This window comes from Microtus oregoni, unplaced genomic scaffold (genome assembly GCF_018167655.1).
Source record: "Microtus oregoni isolate MIOR12 unplaced genomic scaffold, Mior012 000072F_ref0000427, whole genome shotgun sequence".
Taxonomy (NCBI): domain Eukaryota; kingdom Metazoa; phylum Chordata; class Mammalia; order Rodentia; family Cricetidae; genus Microtus; species Microtus oregoni.
In genome coordinates this window covers 7787234-7808148 of record NW_024543979.1, presented here as the reverse complement: position 1 = coordinate 7808148, position 20915 = coordinate 7787234, and the positions used below count along the sequence as shown (strand labels likewise).

The 20915-nt window shown below is 45.6% G+C and overlaps 1 protein-coding gene across 3 annotated transcripts in view; it reads left to right on the top strand.

Annotated features, from left to right (window-relative positions):
- Positions 1-19069, top strand: part of Tgfbr3 (transforming growth factor beta receptor 3) — a 173159-nt gene extending 154090 nt beyond the window's left edge. For all 3 annotated transcript variants that reach the window (XM_041642150.1, XM_041642148.1, XM_041642149.1), the window contains 3 exons: positions 1325-1378; positions 4258-4365; positions 17534-19069. In XM_041642150.1, the coding sequence (XP_041498084.1) occupies positions 1325-1378; positions 4258-4365; positions 17534-17652 (281 nt within the window). In that variant the 3' untranslated portion in view covers positions 17653-19069. The remainder of the gene's footprint in view (positions 1-1324; positions 1379-4257; positions 4366-17533) is intronic.
- The last annotated feature ends 1846 nt before the right edge of the window (positions 19070-20915 follow it).

Sequence of the window (20915 nt, the reverse complement as noted above, 5' to 3'; positions counted from 1 at the left end):
CCAGATTTAACATCACTGAAAACCTTGGTCTTGTGGCGTTCTAAGACCAGGAAGCATCTAAGCACAAGGTGTTCTGGTCGTCTTATTAAGGGTGTCAGCATCACCTTCACCAAGCATTCCTGGAAGTCTGATTCTCTGAGGCTTCCCCTAAAGGCAGTGCAAGGAAAATGTTGGGACCCTCTACAGGCCTTGCCACGCCAGCCAGCGTGTCAGAGCGTGACCTGTGTAGCTGAAAAGGGGTGGAGTGAGAATATGGGAGAGGTCAGCCCTGAAGGATAGAACCAGGGCCAGCGAAACAGAAATTGGCTTAGAAAGTGTGACGAAACTGGGGACTGAAAGGAGCCAGTAGGACATTAAATAGGGAGGAGCCACCAGCATCCATGAGTGAAGGACCTGGGAAGGGGGAGGGAGGGGAGAAGCTGTGTTTCATGCTAAACTGACTGGATTTGTTTTTCTCTGTACACAAAGGGTAGTTAGTCACTAGCAGGACTCTGGAGAATTCCCTTTGGGGGAGTTGTGCAGGAGAGAACATTTGGAGTTTGATGGGAAGAGGGAGGGTCTGGTAATGCCAGAGCAGAACTAAACCCTGTGGTTAAGGAGATAAGAAATGATGTTACGAAAGCCACAGATTTTCCCCAACAGGGTCTCACTGTGTGGCTCTGGCTGTCCTGAGACCCTGGTCACTATGTAGACCAGACCAGACTCGGCCTCGAACTCACAGAGATCTGTCTGCCTCTGCCTCCCAAGAGCTAGGATTTAGACTTGTGCTACTATGCCCGGCAAAAAGCTGTCAATTCTTAAAAAAATATTTCAAGGGGGGAACAGTTTTGTGAACGTATTGGAGAAGCCTGGTGTTTGGAGGTATTGAACAGTAACTAGAAAGATGAATGAATACATGCACACTCTGTCAGATCCGAAGTCTTTAAATCGAGCTGCTTGCCTTCAACTTCAAATGGCAGAGCCTCTGTAATTGGTCCCTAGCAGAATACAATGCCTGGAATTTCTGAGAGGTGCCTTTGATACATTAAGAGGAACTTTAGCGGTGGTTTCAGGAAGTGTTTATTAGCTTGGGCTAGAGAGAAGGCTCAGCAGGTAAGAGTGGCTACCTGCTCTTCCAGAGTCCCAGCACCCAAGTCAGGTGGCTCACAACCACTCCAGCTCCAGGGATCCAGCACTCTCTTCTGTTCTCTAGTAGTACACGTACACACACGCTCTCTCACACACACACACGTATTTATTAACACTTAGGAAAATGCCCTTCTGCTGAGAGTCTGATGATCCCTTGCGTAAATGCAGTGCATTGTGACTTATGCTTTTGTTTCAGAAAACGTTCCAGACACTAAAACTAAGGAGTCCGGTCCAGTTCCTCCCCCTCCACGTAAGTCTTTAAGCAACTGTTTCCAAACAATGCCTCTGGGCTTTTCTAAGAATGTGTTGGTGGTGGAAACCTTGCCAAGCTGAACTGATAAGGCAGCTCTGCCTCCTTCCCTCTTTCCTTTTCTCACTTTTCCCCCTCCCTCTGCCCTTCACCCTGTCTGTCCTCCTTGTTCTGTGGTCTCTGCCTTGGCCACGTTAAAATCCTGACTTGTTGACCCACTAGCGCAGGCAGCCTGAGTGTGAAGGCTACAACTTCACACTATCAAGTTAATTGTTTTCATGCTTTTTCCTCTTGTGCTGGAAGAGTTTGCTTCAAGCTTCAGGGTGATTCCTTGCTCAGAGAGATGGTGCTAAGGAAACAGCACCGCACACTTAAGGTGGGAAGAGCCGGAGAGGGTAAGGAAGAGAATGAGAATTCAGTATCATTGGTACAGAACGTTGGGCATCATGTAGGTCACTATCATTTTGAATATATTTGCATGAGTTATCGTTGGCAGTGAAGCCAGGCCCACCCAGAGTTCTTTTTGTTCTTGTGTCCCTGTGAAGAGAATCTGTGTTGCTTCCTGGGGCTGGTGTCCAGGGCTGACCCCAAGATGTACACAACATCCTTCTTTCTTTCTTCTTTCTTTTTTGTTTTGTTTTCTTTTTTGAGACAGGGTTTCTCTGTATCGACCTGGCTGTCCTGGAACTCACTCTGTAGACCAGGCTGGCCTCAATCTCAGAGATCCACCTGCCTCTACTTTCCCAGTGCTGGATACAAGTCGTTCTTTTTAATGCTTTTCTACAAAGCCCCACGAATGTCCTAAGTGACTTATTTCCAGGAGATTATGAAACAGGAGCACCACACACTCAGTAACAGACATGGTGTAGACACGTTCTTTTATACTCATTGGGCTGATTTTCATAAATGACATCTCTACCTTTGGAATTTCAGGATGTTTTTACTAAAAAGAAAGTTACCATCAATCTCTCCTTGCATTCATAGGCATAAGAAGGCACATTGCCTTTTTGCATCTGTCCCATGGACTAGTTTATGCTTGGGGGCTGATGGCTGGTCTGTCGTTCTGACTTCCACCAGCTCTCCCAGGTTCCCAGCTCCTGCCCAGGACTGCTCATCTGTTGTAATAGCTCTCTCTGTGTTACTCCTACCTGTGGTGGGTGGAACCACCCTCAGTTTCCCAGAAGGTAATGAACACACCAGCAGACATAGCTGGAGGAGCAAGGTCCTTCTTGACTCCTCGCATAGGGAGTTACCTAACAGAGAGACCTCTGGAGTGCCTGGCTGGCCTAGGCTCACATGAGCATATAATTGACTCTTTTGTGTCACGTGAGTTGGAAAACAAAGCGATTTCACTTCTAGAATGACCAGCTAGTCTTGCTTCTGAATGGGGTAGAGAGAAGAAGCTATGTTTAGATCATGGAGAGAGCTTGTACCTCCAATTTATGCATAGATAAACAGATTTTTAGTTTACCAAACACTTCCTTACAAGCTAGTCTTAAATCAAAGGCGGTTCTTCCTCAGTGGGAGGAAATCTCAGATTTCTGTGAACTGAAATCAATTGCAAATGTAAAAAAATCTCCACCAAGTAGAGGAACAATCAGTTCTTTTATATATTTTACTGACCGTAAAACTGGCATGGCAACCCCACTGAGAAGTAATTCTCTTCATGGAAAGATGGGAGTTGGAGTGCGACAAAAGCAGGTTGTTTAAAATGAGGCAGCTCTTCAGGGTTAAGACGGGGGCTTACTGTGAAGCCAGGGCAGTGTTCTGATGCACAAGAGTAATGTATTCTGTTCTCTTCCTTTTTTCTCACTCCCTTTCATCTTTCGTACTCTGTAAGTGTTCACAGAAGTACTGCAGAGGATGCTAAGGCCTGTGTAGTGTGTGGGTCACGATTGCTCGGAGGTGCTTGGTGAACTAAGAAACAATGAGCCTGGTTTTGATAATGAAGTTCACGCCCACCCCCCTCTCCCACCCCCTGAGACAGGATCTCACTCTGTAGCTTTAGTTGACCAGGAACTCACTGTACAGACCAGGCTGGCCTTGAACTCATATTAATCTACTTACCCCTGCCTCCCAGTACTGGGATTAAGGGCAAACTCCACCACACCTGTTACTTGACCTTCTTAAGAATCTTAGCCTGTAGCCGGGCGGTGGTGGCGCACGCCTTTAATCCCAGCACTCGGGAGGCAGAGGCTGGCGGATCTTTGTGAGTTTGAGGCCAGCCTGGTCTACAAGAGCTAGTTCCAGGACAGGCTCCAAAGCTACAGAGAAACCCTGTCTCGAAAAACCAAAAATAAATAAACAAATAAAGAATCTTAGCCTGTGAATTTTCAAGTGACCTTCTCAGACCAGGACAATGAGACCACAGATAGAAAGTATCACAAAATTTATGTCTCATTTTTAAAAATGACTTTTTGGGGAGCTGGAGAAATTCCGCAGCGATTGAGAGCACTTGTCACCCTTGCAGAGGACCCAGGTTCAATTCCCAGCACTGACAAGATGGCTTATAGCCATTTGTAACCCCCAATCTAGGATAGGAGATCCAACAGGCACCCATATGGTACACATACCTGCATCCAAGCAAAAAATCATACAAATAAAGTAAGATAAACCTAAATTTTTTATTTAAAAACATTTATTTAAAAAGTCTTTACTCAGAATAAATTGCTAACCGGATAGTTAAAAACCCAAGTGATCCATCTTTTCCTTTGTCAGCAAATTTGCAAGTAACAAACTGTAGAGTTCAGTGGACCCTTACCACAGTGTCTGAATTTCTATCAGCACCTAGGCTTATGGCCATGCTTGTAGCGAGAATAAAATGGAAGTGTGTAAGACTGACTTATACAGAATATGTGTTTCTGGTGTTCTCCTTTTAGAGATTTTCCATGGTCTGGACACACTAACCGTAATGGGCATTGCGTTTGCTGCCTTTGTTATTGGAGCACTCCTGACGGGGGCCTTGTGGTACATCTATTCCCACACAGGTGAGTGTGACTGCTTTCTCTCAGCTGGCCCGTATCTGGGCACCCACCACATAACAGACATACACAATTTTAGGGATGGATAAAATAGTAAGCAAAAGAAAGAACATTCACTTTCACTATTCTTATATTTATATATTTGGTATAAGTTAGGTCGTGTAAAATATAACTTGTCCCAAATGATGCTTAGAAAAAGGATGGTTATTCTATGCTAGTTACAGTTTATCCTATGTTAGTTACAGTTTATACTATGTTAGTTTGTGCGAGTTACAGTTTATCCTATGTTAGTTACAGTTACAGTTTATCCTGTGTTAGTTACAGTTACAGTTTATCCTATGTTCGTTACAGTTTATACTATGTTAGTTTGTGCGAGTTACAGTTTATCCTACGTTAGTTACAGTTTATACTATGTTAGTTTGTGCGAGTTACAGTTTATCCTATGTTAGTTACAGTTACAGTTTATCCTGTATTAGTTACAGTTACAGTTTATCCTGTGTTAGTTACAGTTGCAGTTTATCCTGTGTTAGTTACAGTTACAGTTTATCCTGTGTTAGTTACAGTTACAGTTTGTCCTATGTTAGTTACAGTTTATCCTGTGTTAGTTACAGTTTATACTATGTTAGTTTGTGCAAGTTACAGTTTATCCTATGTTAGTTACAGTTACAGTTTATCCTGTATTAGTTACAGTTACAGTTTATCCTGTGTTAGTTACAGTTGCAGTTTATCCTGTGTTAGTTACAGTTACAGTTTATCCTGTGTTAGTTACAGTTGCAGTTTGTCCTATGTTAGTTACAGTTTATCCTGTGTTAGTTACAGTTACAGTTTATCCTGTATTAGTTACAGTTACAGTTTATCCTGTGTTAGTTACAGTTACAGTTTGTCCTATGCTAGTTGCAGTTTATCCTGTATTAGTTACAGTTTATCCTATGTTAGTTACAGTTACAGTTTATCCTATGTTAGTTACAGTTGCAGTTTGTCCTGTGTTAGTTACAGTTTATCCTGTGTTAGTTACGGTTACAGTTTATCCTCTGCTAGTTACAGTTACAGTTTGTTCTATGTTAGTTACAGTTTATCCTGTGTTAGTTACAGTTACAGTTTATCCTGTATTAGTTACAGTTACAGTTTATCCTCTGCTAGTTACAGTTACAGTTTGTCCTATGTTGGTTGCGGTTTATCCTGTGTTAGTTACAGTTACAGTTTATCCTGTATTAGTTACAGTTACAGTTTATCCTGTGTTAGTTACAGTTACAGTTTGTCCTATGTTGGTTACAGTTTATCCTGTGTTGGTTACAGTTACAGTTTATCCTGTGTTAGTTACAGTTACAGTTTGTCCTATGTTAGTTACAGTTTATCCTGTGTTAGTTACAGTTACAGTTTGTCCTGTGTTAGTTATAATTGCAGTTTATCCTGTATTAGTTGCAGTTACAGTTTATCCTGTGTTGGTTACAGTTTACCCTGTGTTAGTTACAGTTGCAGTTTATCCTGTGTTAGTTACAGTTACAGTTTATCCTGTGTTGGTTACAGTTGCAGTTTGTCCTGTGTTAGTTGCAGTTACAGTTTATCCTATGTTAGTTAGTTACAGTTTATCCTGTGTTAGTTACAGTTACAGTTTATCCTATGTTAGTTACAGTTACAGTTTATCCTGTGTTAGTTACAGTTACAGTTTATCCTGTGTTGGTTACAGTTACAGTTTATCCTATGTTGGTTACAGTTTATCCTATGTTAGTTACAGTTTATCCTATGTTGGTTACAGTTTATCCTATGTTAGTCACAGTTACAGTGTTGGTGATATTCAGCTTCTAATAAAGCAGTGTTGTCATAGGATTTAAAGAAAGCTTGTATGGGACTAATTAGAAAACATCCCTCCAAAGAAAAAAATATTGGAATCATCTGAGCGATACCCAGGATGCGACGAGAGAAGCCAGTCGCTCATTACCACAGCTGCCAGGGCACTGAACAAGGCCCACCAGCGTCCCCGTCAGTGGCCCTAAACCACGGTCCCCTGGCCTCTAACTCGTGACATCTTTGATAAACAAGTTTCTCCTATGTTTACAAAGTTAGGATTTCAAAATATATTTTTATTATTTGTAAAAAGCCTGAAAAGTGAGACACAAATTTTAAAGCTATGCCCTCCCATCCCCACCTCTCGATTTTGATGTTCCCACCAGCCAGCCCCAAGGTTGAACCTGTTCAGAAGCCAACACCGAACACAGGCCTGGCAAGGATTCACTTGCTTGGTGGGGAAGGAGACTGACCCTCCACTTTCTCCTGGTGCTCTTTGATAGCTTTCTATAGTTAGGAAGGGAGGGCTTGTATGTGGAGACATGTTAAAGTCGTGTTTGTTTGGGGATTTGGAGTTTGTGCTGTGACCCTGGGTAAACCGGCTAGATTGAGGGTTCTGAGGCAAATGGACCCACTGACTCCTGTAGCCTTTTCCTCAGCTGGAGTCATTCCGCTAGCTTCACCAAAAGAAAGACTATCGGAAGGGAAGGGAACAACTAGAGGGAGCCTCAGGTGTCACCATACCTTTCAATTTTCTTCATGTCTGTGCATGTGTGTATGAATGTCCTCGTGGGTGTGAGTGTGTGTGCAGGTGTGTGCACGCACACATATGGTGGTTCCCCATCATTCACTTTATGTACTGAGGCATGGTCCTTCATTGAATTCAGAGGTGCCAACATTGCTGGCCTAGCTAACCACCTTACCCCACTGATCCTCTCTTTGCTTCCCAAGTGCTAAGATTACAATTAGCCACTAACCTGACCTGGGTTTCACGTGAGTTCTGGAGGTCCTGAACCCCAGCCCCCATACTTGGGCAGCAGGTGCTTATCCCCTGCACTATCTCCTCAGCCCCTGTTTTCTGTTGGTTGCTAGACAAAGTCTCAAACTGTTGAGAAAAATACATGACAGAGCTCTTATGTTAAAATTTCTGACTCTTTCCATCAGCAATTTCACTTCAAATGCCATAGCCCTGGACGAAGGTGTTTTAGGTTATGGAACACAGAGAAGCAAGCCCTCGGTGTCTGGCCAGGCTAACTCCAAAGCCAGCTAGTGACAGAAGCTTCGTGTTTAATAACTGAGCATTGAGTCCTCAAAATTTGTTGTTCCCAGCCAGCAACCTTACAGTGCAGTGTGCTTCATGTCAGGGAAAATGAAGCCCTGAGTGGGATGGTTCTGGGCACTATATAAATGCCTCTGAATCATTTGAAGACTTTTCCTCCATGTAAAAGTTCAGAAAGAAAGAAAACAAAACCCTAAAGAGACAGCTTTTGGTAGAGGAGAATTTGGAGCCAATGCTATTATCACAGCGGTACTGACGTGTTTAGGTCTCAAGCTAATAGCTCTTCGCAACTTTTTCCAACCTCCTGCACAGGGAGGTTCTGGGGTACTTGGCACCCTGTGTTTGTCTACTGGGAATGAACTTGGAAGTACTCCAAGAAGGCTGTAGTCCTGAGGATTTTATGTGGGGCTGGTCACACACAGATGTTTTCTGTATGTCTGTTCAGCCACTGACTGACTCAGGTCTCAGAGCTGATCCTGAAACCCACATGGTCCATCTTGGGCTAGGAAGCCGGGCCCAGGCGTAGCGAAGGGCTAGCAAATGGTACTCGCTATGGAAGCATCCCACACTGAGACCCCTCTGGCAATTCCATATGTGTCCATAGCCAAGCCTCAAGCCAATAAACAGAGAGCAGAGCTTGATTGTATTGTGTCCTGCTTCCCCTCATTGAACTTGGAAGTGGTTGTTCCTCGCCCCCTCCCATCCAAACAAAAGCCTCAGAGGGGAGCTTCAAGTATTGTTAATACAAAATAAAGTTTGCACATAGATTTAAGACAAACAAAAGCCCTTCCAGCAAACAGTTTATGTTTATTTCTGTTTATGCCAGCCCAGAAACTAAAAGTCCTATAGACACTGTCCTTGGAACTTAAAACTCCGCTGATACTGCTTATGATTCCACTCCGAAAGTACTTTTAAGTCAAAGTTGTGGCCCCAAGTGCATTTTATGTACGGCTCGTAATTAATCTTAGTGTTACTCAAACACAAAGAGGGCTCAGTTCAGAACCTAGTAAATTTCTGACGTGGGTCAGCCAGCAGCGAGTTTAGATAAACAGGGATGGTCAGGATGGCGCAGCGAGCAAGCAAAGATGGGCAAATCCAAACACTGACTCAGCCCTGTTCAGTTTCCACAAGAAGCTCCACTGTGGAACTCAGACCTTATATGGTCTATGTGGGGGCTCGGGCTGCGTCTACCTCTGTGTCCAGAACAACGCTTCGTTTGGACGACTCCCCTCTAAGCTTCTGTTTTCCACAGCACAAACCAAGTCACAGATTTGAACTGTGACTCCTTATGTTCCTGAAATCATTTTGGTCTAAAAGAGAAAGGCAGGGCTCCCACTGTCATATAGCAGCTCCAGGCACAGCGAGATAGCTCTTTTGGGCTCCATCAGTTCTGTCTTAAAGCCTTCTCGTGTTTAGGCATGAAGGACGAGAGGAGAACATGGCTGGAGACAGGCATAGCTCTACTCCAAGATGTCTCACCTCTGGTGCCATGGGTCCCAAAGTCAGAGGTGTGCTTACATCTGTTGTTTTCTAGAGGACAACAGCTCTTACCTTTGCTCTGTAGAAACCCGTGTTAGCCTCATGGAGATAGTACGTGTAGAGTGTGACACCAGAAAGAGTTGTGCAAAGCTTGCTGCAAGACCAGACCCTCACTACCTCACTCTTTGTCTCACCCTCTGGAGTAACATTTATTTCCATTCTTGTCTGATTCTTTGGGATACTAACTGGTATCTCTAAATAGCAAGTAGACCATGTTATTTGACTGCCCCTTTTGGTTTGGGATCTTCTCTGTCAACATCCTACTCAGAAAGTGAGGGTTTATTTCCACTTTCCCCAGATGCCCCAATTATCATCCATTTCCCCTTTCACCCTGTGGTAGATTCATACTGAAGTCTGGTTAGATCCATATTCACTGTGTGTCGTTATGACCACGCACACGCTAACCACGATTTAGCCATTTAGTGACAGTTCTGTTGTGTGTTCTTTCGCCTGTGTTTCAGTTTTCCCAGGGATCAGTAGCATCCCCTGCCTACGTCTATCCATCCCCTGTTAGTTTAGTTTTCTAGACATTTATCATCCATTCGTCTACTGACTGCCAGCTGTTATGACCTCTTAACACATCTGGGCATGCCATTCACCTTCCTCCACAGGAAGATAGCTGGAGACTGCTCAGCATTCAAGCGTCCTGGCCGTTCCTTCAGGGAACCTGGGTTGGGTGCCCAGCACCCGTATCCCACAGCTATTTACATACACATGTGCTCACTCTGCCCACCCCTCTTAAAAATAAAACAATTTTTAAGTCAGTTGGGCCTAGCTAATGTCTTATGCCATATATCCTAAACCTTCCTTCTTCTTGGCCTAAGAGGTCATGGGAAATGCATATTTCCTTTATGACGTGATTCTGAGATATCTTCATTTTATAGAAACCCTTGATAGATGAACATGGTGGAGACTATTAGATTATAAACAATCCCTTTAGAATTTTGAAAGTGCTCCTCATTTTCTTCTAGCTCTATAAAGATTGCTGCTGAGGGGTTTGAGGCCATTGAGCTTTGGATTTCTTATTCTCTGTGTGATCTGACTTGCCTTTCTGGAATCATCTTTATAACACTGTCCTGATTTAGATATGTTTCCACAGTTTGAGCTGGGAATTAATTGGGCTTTTGGCCTGGGAATGGGAATGTCTGCCTTTCATTCTAGTCTTCCTCCTCTCCATCCCTTCCTTTCTTCTTTCTTGCTTTTTTTTTTGAGGGAGGAGGGCATTGATGTAGGAAATAACAGTGCACAATAGGTTGGCCTTGAGCTCACTGTGGCCTCAAAGGTGCTGTCCTCCTGCCTCAGACTCCTGAGCACTACGGTGACAGGCATGTGTCCCCTTACCTGGCTCACTTGCTCATCCTTTCCTCTTCCTTTCCTTGCCCCTGTTTTCGTCTTCTCTCATTACATATTTTTACATTTTATTGGAGAGATGAACCTCTATAGTCCCCTACCCTTCCTCATCTCTCTTTCAGTTAACCTATCATACTGTCTGGAAATTTTTAAAATTCCGAGAACTTTGAGTTTCCTTTGTTTTGTTTTTTTGAAGTTCTGTCCTTCCCTCGTGCCTGCATTATCTATCTGACAATCATCCAGGAGTCCTGAAGAATGAGGTGCTGTCAAAGGCACTTCCTTCGAGCGTGTTGGGAGGGCTGTTTTATGGACGAGCCCCAATGTCACCTCCCTGCATCTTTCCTCTGAACTCATCAGGTTTTCCATGAAGCAGGCCTTCCCGTTTCCCACCTCAGGGTATAGGTCTCGCAGTTTTGAAACCCAAATGGGTGTTAATAATAAAAAGTGCTGACATAGCAACACAGGAAAAGAGGCACTCAAACTTCCTGGGCAGGGCACGGTGCTGACACTTCTCCCGAATGTGGATAATCAAAAACGTACTGTGTTCTGGGGGAAATAAACCTGTGAGCTGTGGCTCGGGGGCCAAGGCCACTCTGCTGTCGTAGCCATGAGGTTGGGGAGGCTGGGCACTGGAGTCAGCGGGCCCCGAAGCATATGGATGTCCACTCAGCTCCTCCCTCCAGGTGTGATGCCTTGCTCTCAGCTGTGTCCGGGGTTGGGCATTTCCGGTACCCTCACTGTCACCCCCTTTAGAGAATCCAGCCTAGCAGGGGAGCAGGGGGAACTCAGGGGAGCCATATTGCTTCCCGTACAGCAGCTCGGTCTACTGTACTGTGTATAGGCCTTGAGCAGCTTCCCTTCCTTCCATGTTCCATGTCTCCATTGTCTGGGCTTTTGAAGCCTCTGTGGTGTGAATGAACTGTTTCTCAGTCTTTGCCACTAATGGCCTAGGTTTGGGCTCTGTGATCAGCTCCAAGTCCCCCAGCTCTTCAGCATCTCCCCGTGTTTTATTGCTGTCGTCTTGGTTTCTGGGATTCTTCTTTTTAAGAGCCCCCTCTCTTTCTTCCTGTTATCCTGGTGAGATTTAAGGAGGGGTACAAGTCTACATGTGCCTACAAAACACTGTCTTTATCTGCCTCTTTGCTAAGTCTTGCCCTCAATGCAGATATATATATATATATATATATATATATATATATATATATATGAACATGCACGCATGCACACACACGCATGCACACACACAGATGCATGGACACACAAATGCGCACATGCATGCCCACACACATACATATATGGGCCAGAGCACTGCTGTGACAACTGGTGGTTCTCTACATTTTCAGTCTACTTACTTCTTCCTGTTCTGTATTATAAGCTCTAAGAACATATGGCTCCAACACTTTCATCTTTGTGTTGCTAATTGGTGAATAAGCTTATTACTGTGTGTTTAATATATACTAATACTCCGATTAGTGATGCAGATCTCTGTTTGGCTTGTTTACAAGTCTGCTCATCCTGTCACTCACGCAGTGAAACTCTTAGCTATTGGTTAATGCCAAGTGTTGACCTGGGCCTTGGTGTAATGCCGGTGGCCAACAGAGCCGTAGCTCCCTTGTAGAACTTACACACATACGGAGAGCAAACGGGCCGTGACCAGTGGTTCCGGTGGAAGCCCAGATCCCAGCAGAGAGAGGCCAAGCCTCAGGACAGGAAGGCTTAGTGAGTTTTTCAGAAAGGCAAGTCTCCCCAGCAGGAAGAAGAGTGGCTTCAGGAGCAGGGGAGGAAGAGCAGGGATGGGGATCGTGGGTGGGAGATGTACGGGGACAGACAGGAAGGTGACTATTTTGAAAAGAATGGGAGAGGCTTTTCTGTGACGAGAGAGGGTCCTGCCGTCTTCACAGCGCCAGCAGGCTCGCCTCTACCCAGCTTCACCTTTCTGGGGCTCTCTTGCCTCCAACCCTGTTCAAGCCTTTCTCTAGCTTAGTGACCTCCTTTCTGTGGTAGTGGGGAGGGAAGACTTTGCTGAAACTCCAGACGTCTGCAGAGAATCTCGTAGCTGAAGCTGCCTCCCGACTCAGTGGGCTTTTAGGTGTGTGCTTGGCTTCTGTTCCTAGTCCGCATGGTGGGTTCAGTGACGACCCAATAGGCCTGAGGGATGGGAGCAGGCAGTCCTGGGCTAAAGCCTCTGCATTTTATTTTGCTCTGTGAAACACACTGTTCCTTCTGCCTGTACATTGTTTTCTGCTTACACCTTGGAGCGGCCTGCAATAGCTGACATTTTTATGGGGCTTTGGTATTTGAAAGGCTTTTCATGGGTGTTTCTTGTTTGAGCATCTCACCTCTAGGAACGTCGTGAAGTAGTCATCTACCGCGCATCTACCAGGGGAAACGGTAGTAATATACCTGGCTCAAATGACAGGCCTGGCAGCAAAATTAACTAGAGAGCTTTAAGTCTAATTTTTTAACAATGAACTAGGCCTTATAAAAGTACATAGGGGTGGGGTCTGGGGATGTAGTCAATTGGTAGGAAGCTTTACATCTGATCCCCAGCACTGTGTAAGTGGGTAATAGCAGCCGCAATTGGGGGGAGGCAGGAAGATTCAGAAAGGTGTCTCTCTCCCTCTGCTAGTCTCCCTGTCTTCTCCCACCCCTCCCTCTTCTCTTAGCCTTATTGCCAGACCCAGAGTACATTCTGTTCATCACAAAGGCAAGTTAGCGTAAGGTGCAGGAAACCACAATGCGGTTGGTAGCAGGTTGGCCACAGCTAGGAATAAAGACAGGGAATGACAGGCAGAGTATTTGGGAAGACTTGAATTGCCGCCTGTGGCAGTTATTTCTTTTCATCAGAACTCATGTCAACAGCTAACACCCCACTCCCTACCCCCCACTCCTTACACCCCCACTCCCTACCCCCCACTCCTTACACCCCCACTCCCACACCCCACACTTCCACCCCCACCTCCCACCTCTGCGGTGGGAAGGAACAGGTTCCAGGAAAGATGAGAAGTGACTGATCCTCTCTAAGCTGAAGGTAGCCAGGTTCGCCTTCCTTCGAGGCCCATGACTGGTTTCAGCTAGTATGTGAAAATAACAAAACAGAACAAAGGAGCAAAACCAATTGGTGGAAAACTGCAACCCACACATGGGTCTGAAGGAAAACCTCCCCATCCCTGTTTAACTACCTCCCAAGAACAAGGACCCATAATTTCCCTCCCAGCCAAGCCAATCGCCATAACCTGCAGCTTCTTTCTATGTCTCATGAGTACCCCCCCCCACACACACACACACTTCATTTCCTCACTTCCTCACCTGCAGGGGGATAGAGGACAGCTGGTCCTGCTCCCACAGTTCTCTCCTGGACACCTGCATGATCTTCTTTAGGCTCCATAACCTAGATTCCTGCTACCTTTCTTTCCTTGTTAGTCACCTCTCTCCCTGTGTCTTCCTGGAAACAGAGGACTCCACTCTGTCCTGGAGAGAGGCTCAGTCTTGAAGGAGACCCTGGTGTGGCTCCCAGCACCCACATTGCCAGGCTGCTCACTACTGCCTGTAATTCCAGCTTCAGGGTAGCCAGCCTCATCTTCTGGCCTCTGCACACCCGAACACACATGGACATGCATACACCCTTATGCAGACACACATATACATGTGTTTAAAAAATCCAGTTGTGAAGATCTGGCCAATACCATGCTGAGCTACAGAAATAAAAGCCGTTGTCCTTTAGGAAATATACCTTCCTCCTCTTTAGAAGATCACTGGCCTCACTTAGTCCCAGCCCAGGCTAGGAAATGCCTCGGATTAATCCTTGCTTTTCTCATCTTGTGTCCCTTCACCCTGCCCCACCCCTGGTCCAGACTGTTCCAGGCTCTAAATGCCCCTTTCCCTACTCACTCTTCCTCCTCCCTGGCTCTCCCTTCACACCCCTGTGTGCTTGAGATTTCAGAAGCACAAAGACTGAACATCTAGGCTCTGATGGCTAAATTTGTGCTGTGAGGAACAAGCCCCCCTAGAACATCTTATGTCTCACTGAGCTGCTTAGCTACAGGGTCCACCTCCTCCACAGGGTGCCAGCGGTACCTGTCACCAAGGTATGCTTTAAAGATAGTGTGATGAGGGGGGGGCAGGAAGCCAAAGGACCACTTGGGCCCAGTGCTGGCAGTGGGAACAGGAGTGTGGGCACATTAGGCTTCTTTGTGATGAAATCTTACAGCTCCTCCCCCATCTCACCAGAAAGGGCAGGGGAAGCTTTTCCTAATTTTCTGAAGGATGAAAAAAAAAAAAACTTGGTTATATTGAGAAATATTAGGTTTTACATGTGAAAATAGCCGGAGGGCAGGTGGGCTCATCTGTGGAAGGTTCTCTTCCTTTTCTTAAGATTAATGTTAGTGTGTGAGAGTGAGTGTGTGTGTGCACATGTATACACACACACACTCACGTGTGCCAGAGGCTGACCTTACACATCTTCCTTGGTTTCTCTAGACCTTCTATATTGAGAAGGGTCTCCCACTCAACCTGGAACTCACAGATTCCTCTAGCCCAGAGAGCCAGGCTGCTTCAGGACATGGGAGGGTCTTCAGCCTTTACTAACAGGTTCGCTGACAGATTCTTCCCGTACAAACTGTGCGCTGAACCAAAGTTGGCATAATATCAGGTTAGTGTGGCTCACCCACCTCAGGGCAGATTCTGCTGTCTTGAATAAGGGCTCTTTTAAGCTCTCTTTGGGATTTTACTTTGGAAAGCATTTTCTCATTACCAAGGCAAGAATTTCCAAGACTCTAAAAGTTGCAAAATTTGTTTTTATTCTCTCTCTCTCTCTCTCTTTTGTTTTTTTTTTGTTGTTATTGCTGTTGTTTTGTTTTGTTTTGTTTTTGAGACAGCTTCTCTGTAGCTTTTGGAGCCTATCCTGGAACTCACTCTGTAGGCCAGAGCGGCCTCGAACTCACAGAGATCCACCTGCCCCTGCCTTCTGAGTGCTGACAAGATCTCTTTTTAATGGGCACTGATTAAAATAAACCAACACAGCAACAAATTACATTTGACAAACAGATACCAAGAAGCAGATATTCTGACTTCCTGGGCAGGATACAGTGCTGACATTTTCCTGGACATGAATTTTCAAACATTTGTCCTGTTCTGGAAGACATAAATGGGACAAGCCCCTAGATGAGTAAAGATGTCCTGCCTCAGCCGCTAGAGACCAAGCTCACCAGACCAGGCCAGCAGAGCCCAAATGGATGGCAAGACCTGTTAGACCAGTGTGCCCTTGATCTAAATGGGGAGGTGTGTGTGTGTGTGTGTGTGTGTGTGTGTGTGTGTGTACACAAGAACAGTTAAGGGCTGGAAATACATGGGACTATAGCTTGGGTGGAGCGTGTGCCTGTCATTTACAAGGCATTGGGTTCAGATTCTAGCACTGAAAAAGGAAAACACAGAAGGGAGAAAGAGGTAGGGAAAGGGAAGGGGAGGAGAAAGAAAGAAAAAAGATTGGATTGTTTTCTAGAAATAATTTCCCATTTTGGAGAAAGTAAATTTTTGGCAAAGTGTTGTTACCCTCGAAGCAAGCTTCCCACCGTTGGTTACATACACTTGAAGGGCCAGTGCTGGGGAAGATACCAAATGCTCCAGGAAAGAAGAGCATTAAAGCAGTCCACCTGCCGCTTGGGAATATCCACCCTTTCCTCTCCCTCCATCCCTCCAGTACCAGGAGGAAAATTAATTATAGGAAATGCAAGGACCAAATGCTTACACAATAGCCTCAAGTGCTCCGAGGTGGATGCAGAATCCATGGGGCTGTGGTTCATAAAACAGATGTCAGAGGAAGCTGAAACCTGGCCGGGGGCACGAGCCCTTGGTGCATTTTGCAGAATGGCTCTTCTGGCCGGGATTTTTGAGGGGCCCCAGGAAGGCACTGGCAGGACAGGTCTCTAGTGCCTGAGCCTGCTCTCGCTGCTGCTGGGTGGTGTTTCTAGGAAGCTGAAGGGAGGTTGCTTGTCTCTGGCTGATAGCTGTACATTTCAGCAGGACAGGAAAGAACTCAAACAGGCCTGCCTGCTGGGGGCTTCTCACATTGGTGGGGGTTGGAGACATTGGTTCCGTTGCTGAGAGTTCCTATCACTTTCCTCTTCCTAGAGTTTTGTGTTGTTTTTTTTTTGTTTTTTTCTTTTGGGGGAGGAGTTGGTGTGAGACTGGTTTAACTGAAGAGACCGCTGGGCCTCTTACACAGTTAAATGCAAACCATGTGTGTGACCTGAGCTTTCCTCACTCCCCAGAGCGTTGTGCATTTGGCACAAAGCATGGGCTGAGCTGTAATGAGGTGGAGTGTGTAATGACGAGAGGGCTGCTTAATGTGTGGGAGTTAGGCGCATTGAATGCAACAGAGCTGCAGTGTACAAAGGGTCTGTTTGTTGGTGTGTTGGGAGATAGATGCATTGAATGCAATAGAGCTTCGATGTGCAAGGAGGCTGTTGCTGGTGTGTTGGGAGATAGATGCATTGAATGCAACAGAGCCTCAGCATGCAAGGAGGCTGCTTGCTGGCAGCCACTGTAAGTCCCACCTGCAGTCAGCTTAAACTTCTTGCCCCAAAGAGATTTCCCATAGCAGCCCCCACCCCAGTTCCTACTTCTCAGGCAGGTTTCATGCCGGGCACACAAAGCTTTTTGTGCCGCAGGTAGAGCAAAGTCTTAACTTCACTGGCCCAGATTTAAACAAGGCATTGAAGCAGAGGTTGGGGATAGCTCAGTGGTATTTGGCTCTCGCCTAGTATGTGCAAAGACCTAGGTCCCATTCCTAGTACAAAAAGGGGTTCACCAATCCACAATTTCAAATTTACTTAGACCATTATGTTACTGTTTTGTGATTAATTGTATAACTCATTCGTGCGTTTCTTGGTCATGAGCTCGTTAGATAGTTGTAGATGCCTGTACTTGATGGCTATGTGGTTTCCTGGCATTCAGAAGGCTCACCCCTGAGTTGTAGGCCCTAGAATCCAGAGTATTGGTCCTCAGCTGCCACAGAGCCTAGCTACAACTGGCCATACAGAAGCACTTACTGCCTTACAAAAACAAGAACAAATCAGAAAAAAAAATTATAGTGCAAGGCCCTCCCGCCAATCGGAGTTAGCTGCTTCTGCCTATAGTTAAGAAAAACACCAGGTAACATATCAAAGAAGGGGGGGCATTCCTTTCCAGAACGCATGTGTGACATGTCTTTATTCACTGCAGGAGAAACAGCACGAAGGCAGCAAGTCCCCACCTCACCACCGGCCTCGGAGAACAGCAGCGCAGCCCACAGCATCGGCAGCACTCAGAGCAGCCCCTGCTCCAGCAGCAGCATGGCCTAGTGGGAGCCCGGTCGTCGCTGCCGCCGCCACCAGGGCAGGGCCCAAAGCCGCCGCTGCCTGTCCAGACTCCGAAGGCTCCATCTGGGCTCCCAGTAAAGAGAGAGTGAATTTCAGTGTGCCAACAGCCTGTTGCACCCACCCCCCATCACCCCGGACATCTGTCACATATGAAAGCTAAGCCAGTGGCCTTCTCCAGACCCTCGGAGGATGAGGGTTTCAATGTGAAACACACTAGTGTTTTCTTTTTTAATGCTGCTTTGTCCAGGTGTCCAAACAGCCATCATCTGGGGTCAGAAGTTTGACCCAGAGTAAGGGGGAAGGAGAAAGGAAGACAGCCAGAGAATAGAGCCAGGGAGACGTGGCCAAAGATGCCCTCCTAGCTGCACCAAGATGTAAAATAGAAGAAATGTCCCCTCCGTATCCAATCCGCACCTCTCTCTGGGTGCCCACTCCTGACCTGCCACACCCTACATGGTGCCCTGTTTAGCTCGCTAGCCTGGGGGAGCAGGCTACACCCTGCCACTTGTTAAGGCAACATTCCTTTCTTGGGCCAAAATGAATGCTGATTCCTGTTCCTCCACTCACGTGCACACACACACACACACACACACACACACACACACACGCCAACTCCATACATATCTTAAAGCCAAATTTGTTAATTCTTGCAGGCATACAGAAACAGAAAATGCCCAAAGTATGGAACAACGGGTTGTGCCTGTTTCTGACATTTTGTCCTGACGTGTGTGTGTGTGTGTGTGTGTGTGTGTGTGTGCATATAAGCACAAGTGTGTGGCATCTGCACATTGGAGATAAGACCACACCCTCTTTAAAAATGTTCTATGCTTCCAGAGTTGAAACGTGAGTTATAAGCCGTAGACTATGTGGACTCAATACAGCGGCCTTTCTGATGAACCCTTTATCAAAGCCAGACCCTTCCAGGAGGCCCCAGGTCATCTCACCGTGTCACCAGTCCTGCCCTCAGAATGCAGAGAGAGAAGGGCACTAGCTTTAAAGTAGCTCACAAAAAAAGGGTTTCAGGGGAACTTCCTTCAACAGAAAAATATGAGGCCACTCTGACAGCGCTCTGTAGCGCTGTGTTAAAACTGAGCCCCAGAGGGGACTCTCCATGCCGGATCCACCGTAAATGAAATCAGATTGCTTTCCCAGAATTCCCCCAAACAACTTAAGAGTCCATAAGTAGAACAAGCTCGATTCTAGCCTGAAATTCTCAGGCGCAAGCTCTACTGCCTTTCAGAGTCAGGTGGTTGTGCTTCAGGAGTGAAAACTTCAGTAGGAAATGTTGCTGGTAGAAACAGGGCAAATGGATGGAGAGGGCAGTGTCTTTGTCACTGAGTCGTAGTCTGGGTGGATGGATGGATGGATGGATGGGTGGGCGTATAGGTGGATGGATGGGTGAGCGGATGGGTGGGCGGGTGGGTGGGTGGGTGGGCGTATAGGTGGATGGATGGGTGAGCGGATGGGTGGGCGGGCGGGTGGGTGGGCGGGCGGATGGGTGGGCGGGCGGATGGGTGGATGGGCGGATGGATGGATGGACGGACGGACGGATGGATGGACGGGCGGGTGGATGGATGGATGGGTGGGTGGGTGGGTGAGCGGATGGGTAGGTGGGTGGGCGGATAGATGGATGGACGGACGGAAGGAAGGAAGGAAGGAAGGATGAATGAATGGCTCTTATTCATTTGGGATAATTCAAACCAAAGCAGATTCCTTCCAGGCTGACAGCTTCAGACTGATGCATTGATGAGTTGAGAGTATTTCAGATTTCCACCTATGAGTACGAATGGTGTGAGACCAGGGAAATACTTCTCTTTAGTTCATCATTTCTCGTCAAGCTGTCATTGTGGAAAACCTAGATTATGCTACCTGTGTCTAAAAATAATGCGCTTTGCCTAACCTTCAGCAGAATGTAATTGTTAAGTATATATTCTATGTATAAAATGTTTAAAGATGTCTTCAAAGAAGACTAGAGTCTTTAAATCACTTATAGCTATATTTTACTACAAAAAGTCTGTATAAAGATATATTTAAATGTTTTAGAGAAATTTAAGTTACTCCATATGAAATGTTTAATTTCAGTTACTGTGAATTCTCATCAGTTACTTTAAAAAACAAAAAAAGAAAAAACCTTTACCGTCTTGTTAAAAAGAAAATTAGCTATGGGAAGGTATTAAAAAAGTCATTTCTTAGATGGATGGAGTTTAAAAATTTTGTAATATATTTAAATGTATATTTTTGAGAGAGATACTACATTACCAATGATTTTATAATCTTAAATTAACTTACAAATTTATAAATTGCAAACAAAAATATTTTTAGAAAGAGAAAGAAAAAAATCACCTTTTATTTCCTTGGATCTCACTATCAGAAGTATTACTCAGCTCAAGAACCCCATTCCGTATTGGAGAATGAATGTGTTAAGTATTTCTGAAGTATAAAGCTAGGGTCTCCTCCCCAGCCTCTTGTTACAGTGTTTCTGACTTCTTCCTGCCAATCACAGATTTAATACAAAGTATAAGCTTTACTTTTATAACATATTCTGCAAGTTTCCTAAGAGTGGCTGAACCCAGTTCCACCTGCAAAGTCTTGTGTTGTTTCTGGGGGCCACACCATGATCAGAGGCCACGCTAGACTGCCCGAGACCATGGTAACTGCAATGCCCCGCTCTTCATGTTGTGGTGTTCCCCAGCTGTAACACTGCGTTGTCAAGGTTGGAGATTTTTTTTCTGCTGGAGCTGGTCATGTAGCAGTTTTTTTCCTAAATACAAAATGGTCTCTTGCTTGTCTGGTAATGTATCGTGAGTCCATTTCCTGCGTGTGTTCTCGGCAGGCATGCCTGAGTGTGTGGGGTGCACAGGCGCGCCCTTCCTTTTTTACTGTAACTACCTCATGGTTTGAATGATGCGTGTACTGCTGGTTGTGTTAACAGCATATGTCGTCGGCTGAGTCGTGTATGCAAACTTTTTCTTAACCCTGTTTGTTTTATCTGGGGGTTCATTCATAAAACTGACAGATATTTTTCTAGGAAGGACTATTATCAGTTTCCAAATACAATACTCCTTCCTCTATTCTGGTTTTTCCTGAATGAGCCTGATTTTGTTACTGTTCTTCGTCTGTGAGGGTCAAAGCGTACCCTGAAAAATCCCTGTGGCCAGTTGGAACACCCCTGCTGTAACCTTTCCTGTTTGTGAGTCAGAGACTTGTGAACCTGCTTAGAGGTATAGTTTTGATAACCACAGTTT